The 17,954-nt window shown below is 45.5% G+C and overlaps 1 protein-coding gene across 3 annotated transcripts in view; it reads right to left on the bottom strand.

The window, feature by feature from the left end:
• Nucleotides 1–17,857, bottom strand: part of Scgalpha (sarcoglycan alpha) — a 38,531-nt gene extending 20,674 nt beyond the window's left edge. The window contains exons 1-9 of one of the 3 annotated variants that reach the window (XM_077687727.1): nt 17,512–17,857; nt 17,312–17,404; nt 17,076–17,218; nt 16,933–17,005; nt 16,631–16,829; nt 12,415–12,595; nt 11,729–11,943; nt 11,439–11,582; nt 3,551–5,465 (exon numbers count right to left, since the gene is read on the bottom strand). In XM_077687727.1, coding sequence (XP_077543853.1) covers nt 5,252–5,465; nt 11,439–11,582; nt 11,729–11,943; nt 12,415–12,595; nt 16,631–16,829; nt 16,933–17,005; nt 17,076–17,218; nt 17,312–17,404; nt 17,512–17,569 — 1,320 coding nt within the window. In that variant the 5' untranslated portion in view covers nt 17,570–17,857 and the 3' untranslated portion in view covers nt 3,551–5,251. Of the gene's footprint in view, nt 1–3,550; nt 5,466–11,438; nt 11,661–11,728; nt 11,944–12,414; nt 12,596–16,630; nt 16,830–16,932; nt 17,006–17,075; nt 17,219–17,311; nt 17,405–17,511 lie in introns of those variants that run through there. The other 2 variants (XM_077687728.1, XM_077687729.1) reach the window with 2 other exon arrangements.
• Nucleotides 17,858–17,954: the final 97 nt, after the last annotated feature.

Genomic DNA, 17,954 nt, shown 5'->3' with positions numbered 1-17,954 from the left:
CTATGCCCACTTGTGCCATAGCAAGGAGAAGAGGTGGAGGAGGCACAGTAAAATTTTTGGGCTAGCCTTAGGTGCTGATGTCTGGGAACTCGCCTGGTGGGGGGTTTCCTCTAGCCTGGGATACTCTGGCCTGCGCTGGCCCCCAGGCCCTGTCCACCAGGCTATGCTAGGAGGGGAGGTCGGAGCTGGTCAGCCATGCCACCCACTGCTCGTAAGTAGGTTGGGGATTAGAAGTAAGGGACAGGGTTTGTTGACACCCCCATACCAGATGGTATAGGGTGCCAGGGTGGGGGCAGTATTTGCAAGATGTGGGGTAGAGGGAGTGGGGTATTGCATGGAGTAGGGTATTGTGGGGGTAAGAGTTTGTTCGTAGTCGTCCGAATATTGTAGCTTCGGTTCTGGATAGGTGTGAGTGGGGTGCTGGGTATTGTTGGCGCCCACACCGGTAGTGGGCGAGTATGTCAGCGTATTTTCGCAGGGGCGTAGACTTGAGGATGTCGTCATCTTGTAGGTTATCACCCTCTTGGGAAACGGCCTGGTGTGTATGGGCGCGGGCAGCAGTGTGTGCTGCCTCATTTCCTTTGAGGGATTCGTGGCCAGGTGACCAGACAACCTGCAGTTCTGGAAGTCGTTTAATTTGCTTTAGTATAGCAATGCTGGTAGGGATATTCGTCCAATCAGGAAATTGTGGCATGCGGCTTGGGAGTCTGTCAGTATAACTGTGTAGTCTTCGCAAGTGGTGGCGGCTAGGGCGATAGCAACTACTTAAGGGGGGACGTGGCTTTCAAAATCAACTTTTTTATTTCTTTGTGGATTTTGATGAAAATTGGCACAGCAACTGGAAATGCTTCCGTGATAACACCATAAAAATTTCAAACTAATATTTTGAAAACTTTTTTATGTATTAAATTTTCTTTCTGTTCCGCTTGTACCGAGCTTGAGCGGCTTATAAAACACGATAGAAAACTTGTTCGAAGTGCTTTGCATTCCCAAATGAATGGACGAGGTCGTGACAGTTTTAGAATTTTTTTTTTACAACACAATGTTTTTTGGTTTTCATTTTTTTAGAGGTTAATGTGCAACAGGCATGTCGACTGTGAACGACTATTTCAATAAAAAAGTCACAAAAAACAAATCTGGAAAACCAAAAGTGTCACGACCTGAACTGTTCATCAAGGAATGTAATGCAAGAAACGGAATCAAAATAGACCCAGTGGTCACGAAGAAATCCCTGGTACAAGCGACATAGGTGGCAAAAAAAACTGTTTTGAGAAAACGGCTTCCGAAGTTGCAACGTAGGTTTCACTTATCAAAAGTCGCCACGGTTGCAGCCTTTCATGTCCTTTTGAACATGGGGCTTCTGGAAGGCCTTGCCTTGAAATTGGAGTGCCTTTTACAGCCTTTCTCTTTCCAGAAAACATCATTTTCAGCTCCTCTGTGAAGAGTACATACCCCCTTTGCAAACCAAACGGAGGGGAAGATGGGTTTCAATGGGCTTTCAATGCAAAGTAGGTTAGCTGGTTGGCTGTATAGCACTGGACAACCTCCTTTTGCAGTGTTGTCACCATGGCAACAAGTTAAGCATTTTTTTTCCTTAAGTTTGAACATTTTTGGCTTTTTTTATGTTTTATCTTGCCTGGCACAGTAACTTAGTACTCATACGTGCAGGTGTTCATTGCCAAAAGTTTGCATACCACAAGGATGAAAATGAGCTACTTTGAAGCTTGGTAGAGTATTCTGCATAACTCCCAACTTCAATGCAAGAGCATATTTTTTTCTACTACTTTTGACATTCAAGGCATCCAATATTTCTCGCAGCACAGCCAGTATGCCCTAAGCAATGGCATCAATAATTTCCCTTAAAAAATCGCCGTTAAATGCTGCCACAGTAACGTACATTTTTAACGCAGAGAGCATATTTTTATTCCTATATTACTAACTCAAACCTGTTTGCATGAAAATTACAAGTGCACGGGAAACGTTGCGCAATACGGGCGATATGGCTCGCGCGCATCGCAGCGCACGCTTACCGCGACATATCGAACTTTAATTATACCTGATATGGCTGGTCAGGTCGCTTTTAAGATTAAATCTAACGTCGCAGGCATTAATTACAACTACTGGCGTTCAATCGTAACCGGTTGCCCAGTCATGTGCTGCTCCAATGCGCGTCGGCTATGCCGTGCGCGCCAGCGCGTTTGACGCGTCGACCGTTTCTTTTTCAAGGCTAGCGAGTCCACAGTCAAAACACAGCAATAACTAAGCGTGTAAACATCGCAAACCCGACTAAAAGTTCACTTCACGAACCGCTATCGCAAGCGCGCACACCGCGTCACCCTCCGGGGTCTGGCGACGGTAGAGTCACGCGCACCATGAAGCGTTCGATGACCTCCTCCTTTCGAGCCACACAACTTCCCGTAATCTGGCTCGCGATCTCAGGCATTCCCATCGCGATAACGTGCGTGTTGAATACCACAGATTGAACAGAAACTCGGCCGAGCGAAGCGGCGAAAATGAACTCAATGCGCTCGCTACGCAGCTCAGGCGGCCGCCATCTTGCGTTGCGCCCGTGTCATCCAATCAGGAGGGTCGTTGTTCTGAGCCCCGACCGGAGGACCAACAGCGCTTCAGCATCTATTTCTAGCTTCGTTTGTGCGTCGTTTCTTTTCTGCCGTTTGTGCGTTTGTGAATGAACGAAGATAAAAGAGACGAGCGGAACCGGAAAGACGATCGCTCGGCCGATCTAACCATATCAAAATGGCCGCGCCCGGTGGCACCGTTGCGGAGATAGAGCGCTCCGAAAATTGCCGTTTTTTCGGCATTTTGCGCTGATAGTTTGTCACCGCGCCTGACAAAAGTATTTTTTTATGCCACTTTGCGACGCTTTTCAGCGTAAAAACTTTGCAGACGCATAGAATAGGAAACATAGAAGCCGAATATGCGGGTTTCAAAAAAACGATGTTTTGGTCATTTTTCCGAAGTTGAAAGCCGCGTCCCCCCTTAAAGGGGTCGTGAAGAGAAAATGAAGTTGTCTTTGCTTAATTTTGTCTGCTTGAACGACCTTTTAAAAACATAAATCCCAAATACTTTCACAATTCATTGCTTCTGGAATTTAGGAGGCACCGTTGAAATTCAAGTTTTGAGGCGCATCGCAAGCGACCATGCGCGCACCGGCGGTCGGCAGCGCAACTAGAATGCCGTCACATCAAGTACATTCGAAAGTTCAACGCGGTTCAATGTTCTTTGTGTATAATATTCTGCAAAGCTGCAAGCCCAATATTTTAAAAATAATGCATCCTTTATTCGTTGCCAAAAAACAGTTTTCTATCCACGTGAGCGGTGTCGTGACCGCTTCAGTTGTCTGGCAACCATTGCAGCAGAACTCAGACCTACTGGGTGTTTGTACAGTTTGTAGCCAGTTTCCCGGCTGAATTTCGCGTTCTTTTCCCGAATTCTCTTCGGAATCTTATCTTTTTTGTATGAAATGGCCCAAGATCGCTCAATCAATCAAAAAAAAAAAAAAAAAAAAAGTGCCCCGTGTGCAATTCAAACTTGCGGCCTCCGGGCCAGCCCAACGTTACGGCCAGCCTAGTCGGACATTTTATCCACTACACTATCGACGTGGGAAGCGCGCGCGCCGAAACACTGCTGCATAAAAGCCTTTCCGCATTTGTAACCCAGAAGTCTGTCGTGTTTTCATAAATTCTAATCTACCCAGAGCTTTAACCGCCAACTTACTGTTGAGCGCTTCTGCAGTAAGCCAAAGCGGAGTTTATACAATCAACAAAACAGCATTAACAGCATTGTTTATTGCAGGAAACAGGAAAGCAATCGTCGAACTGCGTGATGTTGGGACTCGGCGCTGTATCGCTGCTTCTCGCTAGTTATTTTTGCGCTTGATGAGTGAATAATGGATGGGTTTTAAGTTCCGACTACTCGAAGTTCCTTCGATAAACGTGTTTATGTAATAAACTCTCATTTTAAGTGTTCGGTCATGTAAGCGTTCGGTCATGTATCTCGTCAGGTCGGAAGTTTCACGTTCGCGCAACTCACATTACAGGCTACGTGAGACAGACGTCGGCAAACTTGTGCAAGAATATCGGCTAGCAAAACTACAGTTTAGACTCGTGGAAACAGCGTAAACTGTTTACGAATGCCCAGTATAGATTAAACGTGGTTACCTCTGCCTGCGCATCTCACCGGAGTTGTTGACTGAAAGTTCGACCATCTTGATCAGGCGCATCAGAGATCAGACGTCTCCCATACAGTTGCAGGGCGAGTTTCATCATGGCGCCGATGTTGTAGCTTTATCTGACCCTTTGCAAGCCCGCTCTATGCCGACATATTGTGCAGACGAGGGAGAATTGTGACTGGCTTCTTACTGACTTACTGAAACGTCACTTCACGAGTTGAGGAGGAAAGCCTCGGTGAAACCGTAACTGCATTTGTTTACCTATTTGCCGATATCTGGAGACGAAACGGGTATGCTTTGTTTGTTTATCAAGGTTCCACGGTTATAAGTGCACACACAACACAGTTTTTTTGAAAATCTCTTCATGACCCCTTTAAGCTGTCTGTCAATTTTGTAATGGTCGCGACTGTGGTTAATACTTTTCCATTGGTGTCAGTCAAAAAGAAAAGGGTAACACCTTTTTCTTGTGCATCTTGCACGAAACTTCTAAATAATCCGTAACAAATAAATCTTTTAAAAGCTTCAATTTTATAATAACAAAAAGAAAAAAAAATTATTAATCGTCTACAGAAGAAGTGTTGCTTTTTTGCAGCCTGGTACATGACCACTGCCTGGCAGATCGCCTAGGCAGTGGTGCCAAATTTCCCTCTAGTACATATTAGTATGAAACTCTATGGGTGAGATGGCAATACGATAGCAATAAGGACAGCGTGGCGTTTCCAGTGGGGAGGTTCCCGTTTGAACCCATTCCCATTTCATCCTTCCCGCTTGTTCCCTCCCATTTCAACCCAGCGCAAAACGACCTCCTTTCTCCCTTTCCCATTTCGCCTGTTCCCATTTGAACCTTCTCGTTTGTTCCTTGCCGCTTCAACCCGGTACAAAACGCCCTTCCCGTTTCGTATTTTCACATTTAGCCCCTTCCCGAAATAACGAACCCAGTTTCGACTCGGGTGACTCGGACCGAGGCGTGCGATTTCCGAAATTATACTTACGCCCGACTTTATTTTAACCTCATAAAAAAACACGTTACGGCTGGCGGAGCCAAAGTATGCAGACGCCCTATGAACCTGCAACCTTTTCGCGATGGTCCGTTTTACGATACGCGGCGCCAATTAAAAAACAACACGTAGGTTGCTGCGTTACGTCCGACCCCGTACAGCGTTGGTGAAGTACAGCTGAAACCAGACCCTTCCGTCTGCTTCTGCGCTGGTTGAGCGGTCTGGAACGTGTTGCTCCAATGCGTACTCCGCGCCATCGGTGATAGTTCCAGCCCCTAGGGTTGCATATACGAATGCACATGCATCGTATAAGCAACACACACAAAAAAAGAAAGGACGAGAATTAACAAAATAGAACCTTTCCGCGGTCGCAGTGCCAGTTTGTAGCGCCCGGACCTCTTGCCGAAAATCAAGTTGGGTGTTTTAACAAATGCAACTATTAATTTATTAGGGGTAGTACAGGGCTACTGTTTTATTTCTACAAAGGAAAAAGATCTCGCGAAATATAATTACCAAATCTAGCAAACTACAGAAAAAAAACGTATTTTATGAACGCGGTAACTATTATGAATCAAGCCAGTGGTACGGTCCATTTTAATGTGTGGCCAAGGGTCACTTTATAGGCACATATCTGTAAAAGAATGGCCATTGAAGTCTAAAGCTGAAATTTTTGTTTGGAGGAAATGGGTTGCACAAATTTTTCATACAGGCGTTAAGTTCTGTATTCTCTTGCGTGTACCTTTTACGGAAAATACATAGGCGGGCACGCAGTACATGGAAAAGCAAAAGCAAACATTGAGGTAGTTAACCGTACATAATAGAAAGTTTTAGCATATCGTTACCGTGTTTGAGTCACCATTTACCGTGTTACCACTTAGCACAAATAACTGTAGTTGTTTTGAGAACACTGTAGCCATCGCCTGTAGAACTATAAAAAGAAACCGTGTCGGTGGCGCCATCTACCAAGTAGAGTTAGAGTCAAGGTGAAAAGAATTTGCCTCCGCGCTAAATAATTAGGCAAGAAATTAGTAAAATATGTTGTAGTACTTACTCAATAACCTACACTACCTTGCCCAGCGCAATTTTGGAGGCTAAAAGTGCACTGCGAGCTCAGAAAGTTATCTCAACTATTTGAGGCGGGCGTTTTGTGAGCGGGTTGAAACGGGAAGGGTGTTTTGGGAACGGGTTGAAATAGAAAGCGGTCAAACGGGAAGGGCGTTTTGGGAACGGGCGCACACATGACGGGCCGAACGGGAAGGGCGTTTCGGGAATGGGTTTAAGCGAAACGGGTTCAAACGAGAATGGGTTGTTTCCGGCTACACCCTTCCAGTGTTGCCAGCTGCCTAAAAGAATCAGCTACGTATGTATAAAAATCGGTTTTCTTGGCCACGGTTCAGAATTATTAAACAAAAACAACAGTTCAGCAACAAAGTTTGTTTTCTTGATGACATAATACCAATATAAATTCAGTATTCAAGAAACTCAAGACTTTTCAAGGAGTTGTCAGCAATTCAAGGTTTTTAAGGGCCTTGAAAACAGGCTTCCAAAATTCAAGGGTATTCAATATTTTCAAGGACCTGTGCGCACGCACCCTGGTTAATTGTTGATACTCGGGCCCGGGCCTTTTGAGTTAATTCTTGATACCTGGGCCTTTTGGGTCTGACAAGTAAAAGATGTGAAACTTCCCCCTAATTTCTCCTCCGCTACGTTCCATATTATGTTTGACCACGGTGTTAGCAGAAACAGCTTGCCACCTCGCTTTCTGGAAGCAATCTTTGGGCATCAATTCTCAGCCGGTATGGGCAATGTTCTTAGAACAGGTAATTCGTCAAGTGTACAACTGAATGCAGCAAAGCAGGGGCCTGCTCCTTTGGATGCTTCATGTGCAGTGTTTCGGAACATGTTATTTATGAAACTGAAATGACGACATATCCAGACCAGGGGGAAGAGCAACCGCCAGTTGGGGGGGGCGCAACGGGGACCCGAACTTGGAGCAAGAGAGCAGAGCCTGGCTGAACAGGACGCCGCTGACAGTGATGGCAGAATGGCCATCCTGGCCACATGCAATTATCTCACAAATCCATAAATATTTTATAACATGTAAATAAACCAGCACATATCAGGAAAGGAAAGTCGGCTCATCTGCTTCAACTTCAGTACAGAGAATTGGGTCATGCTGTGAGCTGACATCATCCTAATGTAGTCCCAGACATTTTGATCTTCATATAACCCGACCCCTGAAATTCGGATGACCAGACAAAACAAACAAATTTCCTTCGGTATAAGCTGGCCAAAACAGACAAGGACAACAGCAGCCACAAAACTAGAATGGCATTTATTTGCTCAGGTTCCCTCAGCCTCGTCATTGCTGTATTCATTGCTACTGTCCTCTATAGCGGGCACTCTCATGGACAGTGTGCAATATTTTGTGCTGCCAAGGGCAGTGCTGCACTTCTTGCACGAGCCTGCAGTCCAGCTCCCCGGGGCGCGAATTTCTAAACGCTTTGCTGCACAGAGCACCCACGTGACATGTCTGTTAGCGCGATGCAAACGATAATTAAAAGTTGTCATTGGCTGCGCCCCAAACCTACAGTGACCTAAAACATACCAAATCACCATTATTAATAAAAACAACACGTGGATTTGCGTTTAGAAAAAAAAAAAAAAAGGTAAGCAATGAAAAAAAAAAAAAAAAACTACGAGATAGAACTGCTGGGGCTCGAACCCAAGCTGTCAGAGTCAGTACTCTACATCGAGGCCACAGAGCCCGAACAGTAGGCTCCCTAGGCGCTAAAAAAAATAGCACGCGCAATGACATCACACACATTACGTAGATGCTCTGTGCAGTGAAGCATTTGGAAACACGCCTCCGGGGCATCTGTCTGGAGGCTGACTCTAAATGCACACGTTTCTTCCAACAGTATGAATTGCCACCTTGCATAGAAGTTCAACAACTCTCAGCAATCAGCCCAACTTTTCATTCAAAGGCAGCATGCTAATGACACTACTAACAGTGACATAATGGCACCAGTGGCATTCGCAGGATTTGATTTGAAAAGGGAAGGGGGGGAGGAGGGGGCAAAAGGGAGAAGAGGACATGAAACGAGGGGGAAAAAAAAAACTTAAAGAAAATTCGAAGCTTTTCAATGAGAAATTAACAAAAATAAAAATTGGAAAGTTCCCGACTGCGTGGATCCAGTCTTCAGGACCTCCTGATTGTTTTGTTTGTATTGACCTTTTTTTTTTTCCATGGGTATTACAAATTCTCGGATTGTCGAGGTGAAAGAAGATGGCAAGGCTGTGTATGCTCAGCAAATGGCTTGCAATACGAAAATATTTATCAGCAGTAGGTACTTGACAAGATGCGGATTTAGTGCTCATGTGCCTGCTCCCTCTCTCCCCCCCAGCGCTCAGAAATTGCAAGGGGGCGTCTCACTTTTCCCTGTGTACACCAGTGAGTAGCACTAAGCAGGCAAATGTGTACTGCTGATCAGATACAGAACACTGAGTGAGCACACTTCATGATGATGTTTCGATTTTTATGGCGCACGGCCGACTGAGGGCAAAGAGCGCCAAAACAGTCATATATGAGAGATGAAGAGGTAAACACTGAAATCGGTTACAAGAACAGAAGTAAATTCAGTGAAAGACAATGAGGATGGCTGGTGTACAAGGCCAGTTTGTGATAACGCGTGGTGTGAAATTAGGTCTAAAGATTTTACTTCCACTAAATCGTTAAAAACACGCTTGACGGAAACCATGGGATCGTCAGACAGGAAAAACGCTGAGTGTGGTGGGATGCGTTGTCTGTAGAGTTCGGCGAAGTATTTGTGTCGTGTTGGGTGGAGTGCTGTGCATTGACGTAGCACGTGGATCACGGATAGGCCGTCTCCACAACTGCTACACAGGGGTCTTGGAGATCCCGTGAGCCGGTGGGAGTGGGTTGCATTTGTGTGGCCTATCTGTAATCGAGCCAGGGTAACTTCATTGTGTCTGTTGTGTGTCTTGGTGGAATATGGTCCCAAGAGTGGCTTTATTATGTGTAGTTTGTTGCCTGTCTGTTCATTGCAGTGTGCTTGCCATGTTGTGCGAAGGTGTTGTCTATGTGTGACTTGAGGTCGGTGTAGGGTATTGTTATGTCAACTGTAGTTGTAAGTGCAGCAGAGTGAGCGCACTCAAAAGGGCACTTATCGCTTGTGCTTTAGTTGGCTACGTCTGCAGGTACTAGTGGCTAGAATGCTCTTTTTTAGCGAAGCCTCCAGGGCAGTGCTAACTGCGTGCCACTTCTTAGGTTTGAATGAGTAAATCCACAAATCTAAGCTGACCCATGACTTTTGTAACCCTCATTTTTTATAACTGCATCGGCTTAAAATACAGTAAACACGGTATCTCTCATGGTGTGCCAGACAATATACCGCATTTAAGATTCTAACCAGATACTTTTTTAAAAAGGAGGGATGCAAAAGTCATGGGTTCACTTAGAAGAATTCATATTAAAATGTGCCGAATACGTATCCAAACCTGAAAAGTTGCCTGTAGTTAGTGCCGCCTAGGGTCTGCTCTAAACAGAATATTGTAGCCGCTAGTATCAGTGGCCGTAGCCAACCAAAGCACAAACGACAGACCACCATTTTGATCATGCTCATTATGCTCACTTACCACATTGGCTTGGCAGCACATACAAATTTACCTGCTTGGTGCTACTATGTTGGTAATGGTGTCATTAAAGTGACCCCTTTAAACGGAAAGTTGTGCCAGCAGCAGAGTTAAGTCTTAAGAATGTGGCAGCACAACACTGCTGAAAGTAACTTCACGGCCCTAGGGCACTTTACAGCACTGAATAGTGTGCGCATTGTGCAAGGGTTACAGCTACAAGGAGGAAAGTAACAATAAAGCCAGTGATGGCGACAATGTTGAGAGAGCCTGAGCAAGCTAGTGGCTAATTAAAGCCGTCTTAGTTTTGTAGCCGTTGTCATCTTTGACTTTGGCTGGCTTACATTCAAAGAATTTTTGAAACCTTAACTCTTTCAGTATGGTGCCATAGGCCATCGGACGCCGGTGTCCGATGATTTCAAACGTCCCGCAAAAGCTAAAAACGGCGGCTGGTGGAGAACTAACGCCATCTGGCTTATTTATTGACAATTCATTTTTCGATTTTATTATGTTTTGTTGATATTTCGCATGCAGAGATCGCACCAAGAGTGAAATTTGAAGCCGCGATAGTGGCGAGTTGTGTGAAAATGGCTTCCATCGAACACGGAGTTCCGATGATTTCAAACGTCCCGCGAAAGCTGAAAACGGCACCTGTTGGACAACTAACGCCGTCTGGCGTATTTATTGACAACTCATTTTTCGTATATATTGTTCTGCTGATATTTTGCGTGCAGAGACCGCGCCAAGAGTGAAATTTGAACCCGCGGTAGTGGCGAGTTGTGTGAAAACGGCGTCTGCTGTATTTGTAAACAAAACGGGCTTCCAATCTGACGACTGCGGCTTTACACATTGATGTGTAGGGTCTGGACAACGTACGGTAGGGATATTCCGCCAAATGTGCTGTGTCATATCGCGTTATCACCTTTACGATAGTCTGGAACTCCTGTCAGATTACCGCTACGGACTGCTGCGCAACACTTCTCAAGAGCGCTGGATTTTTTTTCTGGTTTTTTACCACTAAAGTGAAAAGTATTTTGTGTCAGAAAACAAAAAAGTGTGCTTGAATGCATGACCGACTTACACTCGAGAGGCTTCGAGGAGTGGCACAGCCGTCAGTTTCACTAGGTTGACGGGACCACAAAAATACAAAACTTGGTGTACAGCGTTGATATATGTATTGAATCATAGCCGAGAAATGTAGGAACAAATTGTATACCTTAGAATTCCTAAAATAATTTTTAGGCTCATTACAATCGACTATATACATTTCATGTATACTTTTTTGTGCATTTTTTTCTGAATATTTGACTAATAAACTCTAAGTAATTGTACTTTTCACAAAACTCCTGGTATGTGTTTGTAAGAGCAATCTATAAGCTACAATTACATGCATAGCAATGCTAAATGTGTCCACTAGCTCAAGAGAAAAAAATAGTTTTGTGGAAGCACTCAAAATCGGCCGTTTTTCCACCGTAACGAAAGAGTTAATTTCAGGGGACAGTTGAGAATAAGGGCCTGCCCAGATCCCGATAAGTACGGCACCAACAGGTTGTAAAACAATTCTGCCAGCAGGGAGCTTTGAAAGGAGCACGTACGGTCGAGGCAGCGAGGCATCGAGGGGGCTGCCAGCGCGTGAGTGGACTCTGGACGAAGCCGCTGAGGAGAGGTTGCGCTTGGAGGCCATCTGGCGTAGCGCATTGGTGGCCCGCTCAATGGAGCTGTGCTGTTCCAGCTGCCCACTGCGTGGCAAGAGGCACCGTGTAGGCCAGGTCCCCACACAGCGCTCGCAGCCGCCTCCTTACCTTGGGACGTCCTCCCTGGGAAGGAAAGAGGGCGGCGTTGAGGCACACGGGAGGAGGGAGCCTCCTCCCCACTGTGTACTCACTGGTGCTGGCAGCACATGAAGCAGGTGAGCGTGCTGAGAAGCATGGCTGTGACGAAGCCTGGCAGCAGCAAGGAGAGCAGGAAGTCGGCCAGCAGGTCTCGCCGGGGCAGGTGGCCCACGTCGGGTGGGTCGTAGCGGTCCTCTTCCAGCGGGATGGGCGAGAAGCCCGCATCCTGGTGCTGCATCATCCCTTCCCCGTCCAGCTGCTCGGGAAGCTGCACCAACGATGGGGGGGAGCAAGGGAAAACATCTCGCGGCCGAGAAACGAAACGGGCCCACACCGTGCAAGTGATCTTGTACATGATGCAGGACATTCCCCATGCCACTATGTTATTCCATCCCGGGGAGTAGAAAAAGGATAGAAAGAGTATTGTGCACATAGCTATGAACATCCTATTAACTCAACCTGGGCAAACGTGACCATTTGTGTCTTATAATTTTCTTTTACTGCTCGCAATTTTTCTTTTTTCAATCTGCAAGCACTTATGTTTAGAAGGGAAGACAATGCTTTGCTGGGGTGCTTGGAATGGCTAGAATGCAGCACATGCAATCTTTTAGGCTTCAATTGCAGCGCTTTACTACGGCTCCATATAAAAAGTTATTTTCTCTAATAGATGCGGTTAGCTTCCTAACAAGCAGTCTTCTTGAGGCAATCAACTCCCCAAAAAACATGAACAACAACTCACTGTGATCAGTCGGAACCCGCACCAGTCAGGAAGAAAGCTCCTGCTCCGAAAACGATATTCGGCAGAGGTTCGCTTGTAGTCACGTGGGCAGGAGACCCTGTTGCGCAGTTGGTTGGCCTCCATTTCCAGGGTGCGCAATTCCTGGGAAAAGTTGCTGGTGCCTCCAATGCGCACCACCACACTGAAAATACACGTTTTCGTCAAAGATGCAAAACCTTAACTCGCAGCATTTTACACTTTCTAATAAGTGCATCCATGGTAGTTTTTCTTTTCTAACAAGTTCAATAAATTTGCAGTAATGCAAGCATGCACTTGTCCATGTTCACTAAAAATAAACAACAAAAAGAATTCTATAACCGCACATCTACATAGTACGTAGAACATTGGGCAGATCACTGCAAGACCAAGCTGTTCTTTTAGTACACTTCAATCCCATAAGTTCGCACATAATTTTGAATGCAGCCAAATTTTATTTAATATTTATGAGACAGTAAAGTATTTTCCATTCCTTGTATAGGTATCGCCATAAGTTACTGCATCGCACTTCTCTCTAAAATGAGCCATGTGGTGAATGTGCCAGCCTTACTTTCAGGTTTTGATAAGCAAGTACTGGGCTTGCTTACCTAATTTGTTACCTAGAAAAAGAATCCTTGTCATAGGATTACATGTAAATATGAGTAGATGGAAAGCAGTGCAGAAAGAACCTGTTCAGTCTAGTAGGCGAATTAAACTATCTGGACAAGTTCAGAGTGATGATCCAAACCACAAGAAGAAAATCAGCTACATAATTACAATGGGCTGGACAGCATGGCAAACAGTCTGACGTAATGAACGGTAGGCTACCACAGTCACTAAATAGAAAAGTGCACAACCAATGCGAACTCCCCTTCATGACTTCAAGGGGCCATGAAGACTAAACACAAGTCTGGTCCATTAAAAAAAAAAAGTGTAATAAAATTTATGTCATTGACATCAGGACAAAAAGACCTGATAATAAAAAATTTTATTGCAAACTTCAAACAAATAATCTAGATATCAAAGAAAACAGATTAAGAATTGGCGACTCCCGTCCTTTTCTGGCGAGCTCTGTATGACATCACGGAATCTTTGTACGATTGGCGGCCGCCAACCAAAACCACAGCCAAAAAAAAACATGACTCTGCGACGGTAGTGGGATCCCTAGTTGTGTTTGACCATACCACTTGAATGCTAATGTGCAGTTAACACACTCATAACTATGTTTGTAATGTTCCATCTATTGCATTACTGCTGATGTCGTATAGCCCAAATTTTGAAATTACAATATTTCTTGTATCTTTTCGGTTTAATCAGCAATGGTATTTTAAACTAAACCTTGTTTTCATACCAACACCTGCCAGAAGTAACCTCTGAATGTGCGGGAAATACATCACTAAACCCCTTCAAGCCTGTTCATATTAGCGTCCTCCCTGTGGGAATTACTTCTCAGACAGTGCTGTCTCTTAGCAGATACGTGCAGCTTACTGCTAGATAACAATTTTAAAGGTACACCCGGCGTCAAAATAAGCCGGGGCACGCGAGCGCGTGGCAAAATGCATTGCCGCGACATCAGACGTTGCACTTTTGGTGTCGAGACATCGATGTGCGCGTGCGCGTCCAACCACGCTCGCTAGCCTGTCTTTTACTTCGCTTCAAACAGTAGCGCTGACCACATTCAGAGCTTGGCGCCAGGGGTCACTTTCCTTGCTCAACATGTCTTGCTCGTACAGGCTTCAGCGGCCGAGGGTGAGAGTGAAGATGCGTTGCTCGCCCTGCCCTGCTATCACAGATAACTAATCTTGCCCATCTCGCGATGACAAAATTGTGTCCCACATATGCCCTCGCACTTCGGTATTTCTAATGCGACGCTTTTCTTGGTCTAGGCTTGACTACAGCCTGTCCTTGTATCGTTTTACGCTCCCTCCGGAGTTCCCAGCAATGCGTCTGTGTTTACAGGTAAAGACGCCTTTATGAAGATCGGCGGAAGCTTGGTTTTTGTAAGCTGGTCTTCCGACACCGCCTGTTGCGCAGCGAAGCATGAAAATCTACGGAGGGAGTATGATTAAAGAAAACGGCTTTAACTCGTGTGTTATTACATGTATCCAAAAACCAGTTCTATGAAACTATGCTGATAGGACGATTATACCGCTATGCCGAGTTTCGTTTACTGGTTGTAATTAGGTAGTGAAGCTGTAAACGTTGGAGAATTAGTTTGTTGTCATTATAACGCAATCTACGGAGAGAGATTGCCATGTATTGGAGAAAACGGTCGTAACTGCGGCTCCACGCTGGTTCAGTAGATATCAATCACAATCGGTGGAACGAGTTTCAATATTTTTTTCGTAAAACATGCAATTGGTTGTTAACTAAGAATGAGCACACAAAACAGAACACGAACTGAAGCGAGAAATAATCTATTTTATGAAGGTGTGCTGAGACTTCACCTTGCACACGTTCTGAAACAATTAAAGAAGGGGAAACGGGAGAAGAGTTCGGCATGGTCCTGGGTTTGACAAAAAATTAACAAAAAATTCAGTGACCTTCCACTCTGTGAAGAAGGATGACCATCAAAGCTGCGGTGCCGAGCCTCAACGTGAGCTTTGACTGTGTCGTAGTCCAAGGGGTGCACGAAGCAAAACACGTTTGTTTATAATTTGCAATTGAGCATAGTTCCCGGTTAATTGACTGAATGAACTTGATAAACTAGAGTTTTCTTCCGGTGGACAAACATGGGGCTGTCCGTTTCCCTCCCGTAGAATCCCATATGTACTGATAGCGGACGAGAATTCCACAATATTTACAATTTCACTGTGAACCATGTAATTTTGAAAACTATATAAAACCCGGCTTTGTGTTAGATTCGTCTCAGCAGCTAATTGTCATATAATTTGTTTCGGTATAGTTTCAATGAAACAAGCATTAGAGCCACTTTCTGTGATGGCATTCCCCCCCGAAGATGGACGTGATTCACTGTTCAACAGTCGATGTGGGAAAGCCATCTTACAAAGATCAAGCTTACAACGATCCCCTTGATGTCTGCTTCACCTCCTAACACAAATGAATTGCTGGGAAGACATTTTAGGGAACAGCCCTTCGGCGCCCTTCTCTGGGCTCAGCTGCGTCGGCGTTGTCGTGACCGAGCGAACGATGGGAAGTCCGACGAGTGAAGGAAAGCAAAGGAGGAGAATGTCGTGAAATTGGGAGGGGGGTAAGTTCGCCGTGGTGGCGCGAGCCAGCGCTCTCCGAAAGTGTTCGGTAGAGGAAGGAAAAGGGCAGTATGCTTTGCCCACTCGAGGCGCTCGACGCTTGGAGAAAACGTGAGGGGGGCGTTCGCGCGACAATGATGTGCGTTCGCTTAATGCCATGTTCAGACTGAATACGTAACCGCCATATCGTGCGCTATGGACATAAAAAAACGGCATTTCACACAGTTCAGTTGGCTCAGACGTCAAATGACGTCATTATTTAAAAATATTACGACAGTTGCGACAACACTCTGAACCCGGCCTAAGACGCAGTTCTTGTCTACATTGCTGTATTACCGGAGTCGATCTGCTGGATCCTAGCCATAGACAGCTTTTCTGTAATAAGAATGCAGTATTTAAAACTAAAATAGCAGTCCCGTTGCCACGTATCATTTGTCAGAGCAGTGCAGAGCGAGCAACGCATCTTCACCCTCGCCCTCGGCCGCTGAAGCGTGTACGAGCAAGACGGGTTGACCAAAGAAAGTGGCCCCTGGTGCCGAGCGCTGAATGTGACAAGCGTTGCCGTTTGAAGTGAATGAAAAGACAGGCTAGCGAGCATGGTTGGACGGGCACGCGCAAAACGGTGTCTCGACACCAGATGTGCAAAATCAGATGTCTCGGCGATGCATTTTGTCACGCGCTCGCGTGCCCCGGCTTATTTTGACGCCGGGTGTACATCACAGTAGGCTAAATTTTGCGGGCAGCATTTCCGGTGCATTTGAAAAAAATTTGAAAAAAAAAAAATCACGAGCTGCTTCCCACTTTTCAAGTTTGTTCCAAGTAGAACTAGAATAAAGCTAATCCTAACTGGGCCAGCAATATTGGTTGTGGGAACGCAAAAACCTGCCAACATCACATTTTGGTGTCGCGAAATAAAAAGGCCTAAACCGCACGCCGTGCAGGTACAAGAAACGTTTGAGTTAGCAGTAAAGCTGCAGTCTTCGCGTTCTTACCCTTCTTTGTCCTTCGGATTTACAGGGACCCTGCCTCCAATGTCCACCACAGAGGCCACTTTAGTGACGTAAATAACTGGACTTTCTTTCCACAAGTGATCCCGGAAAATTTCTTCCAGGTCAGACAGCCAGTCTCCTTCAAAGAGATCTTCAATATTGAGATTTAGGAACTTCATCTCCACCTCATAAAGTGCTTCTCCTGGAAAAAACAAAGAAAACAAGGCGCATGTCCCGTAATGAGTCAGGAAAAGATGCCTCAAATGAAAGTGCTGATCATAATGTGGATGGTCAGGGAAACTAACTTGGCCTTTTCTCCACTTGGAGGGTGATAACACGAAGAGAGGTTTTGTAGTTATACTTGTTTATGGCGAAAACCTAGAAAATATTACACATTTTTAATGCACATACAGACGCGTCCCGTGCGCCACAGTGTACATTTATTCACCTCGATATTTAGCTCCCCGTGATCTTGATAGGAACCATACAAAAGTGCCCTGTTTGAACTGTCTGCTTGCCGCAGAAACATCCACTTCGGCAGATCAGGCTTTCCTAACAATGCCGCTCGAAATTCCGCATAGCCGTAGCTATCTGTAACGGAGGAGAAAACGAAAATTAATCGCACGCTATAACGACAACTTCTATTCAAACCATTTCCCAAACTCGAAACATGTGCGCACATACCTATCGATGCGTCAAACATCCCCTTGTCTAGATAAAAATGAAAAACTTCCGTAGTCTGCAGCACCTGGTTCCGGAAGTCTTCCAGCTTCACACCTGCACATACAAGCCGAACGCCACACCCACCGACAGATTTAAATATTGCAAGTAATATGGTATTACCGCAAAACTCGGCGCAGTAGTGTACTACATGTAAAACTCACCGAAGCACCTGCAGCTAGTGACAAACACCCCAAGTGCAAGAGCTCGCAGCAGCGACATGACGGGACGGTGCTCTTCCGTGCGCCCCTCTCCTCCGGATGCGGATCTACCGCGGATTGCTGATGCGCGGAGGCTCGGGAGCAGCTCCACTGTACGAGGTCACGTACCGGCGTTCACTCCATCGGCTTCCTTTCACTCTAAAAGCCCCTGTGTCCCGGAACAGTGTGGTTGCCCTAAATTAACGACACCGGTCTCTGCGAACCACCACTTTGGGCCTCCTGAACAAATTTTGCGGGAAAGACGCTGCCCTTAGGCCCAAACCTTGTGACGTCACCAGAAACTCTACAAAGCCATAGAAACTAATTGGGGAAGTAGAGCTAGAGGGTTTGAAGATTAACGTTGCGTAGCGCCATCTTTTTAAAGCTGACTTTTTAAACTTTTAATT

Source organism: Haemaphysalis longicornis, unplaced genomic scaffold (genome assembly GCF_048455015.1).
Source record: "Haemaphysalis longicornis isolate Haplotype H1 unplaced genomic scaffold, Haemaphysalis longicornis Haplotype H1 scaffold_1, whole genome shotgun sequence".
NCBI lineage: Eukaryota > Metazoa > Arthropoda > Arachnida > Ixodida > Ixodidae > Haemaphysalis > Haemaphysalis longicornis.
This window is presented reverse-complemented; position numbering and strand designations above follow the sequence as displayed.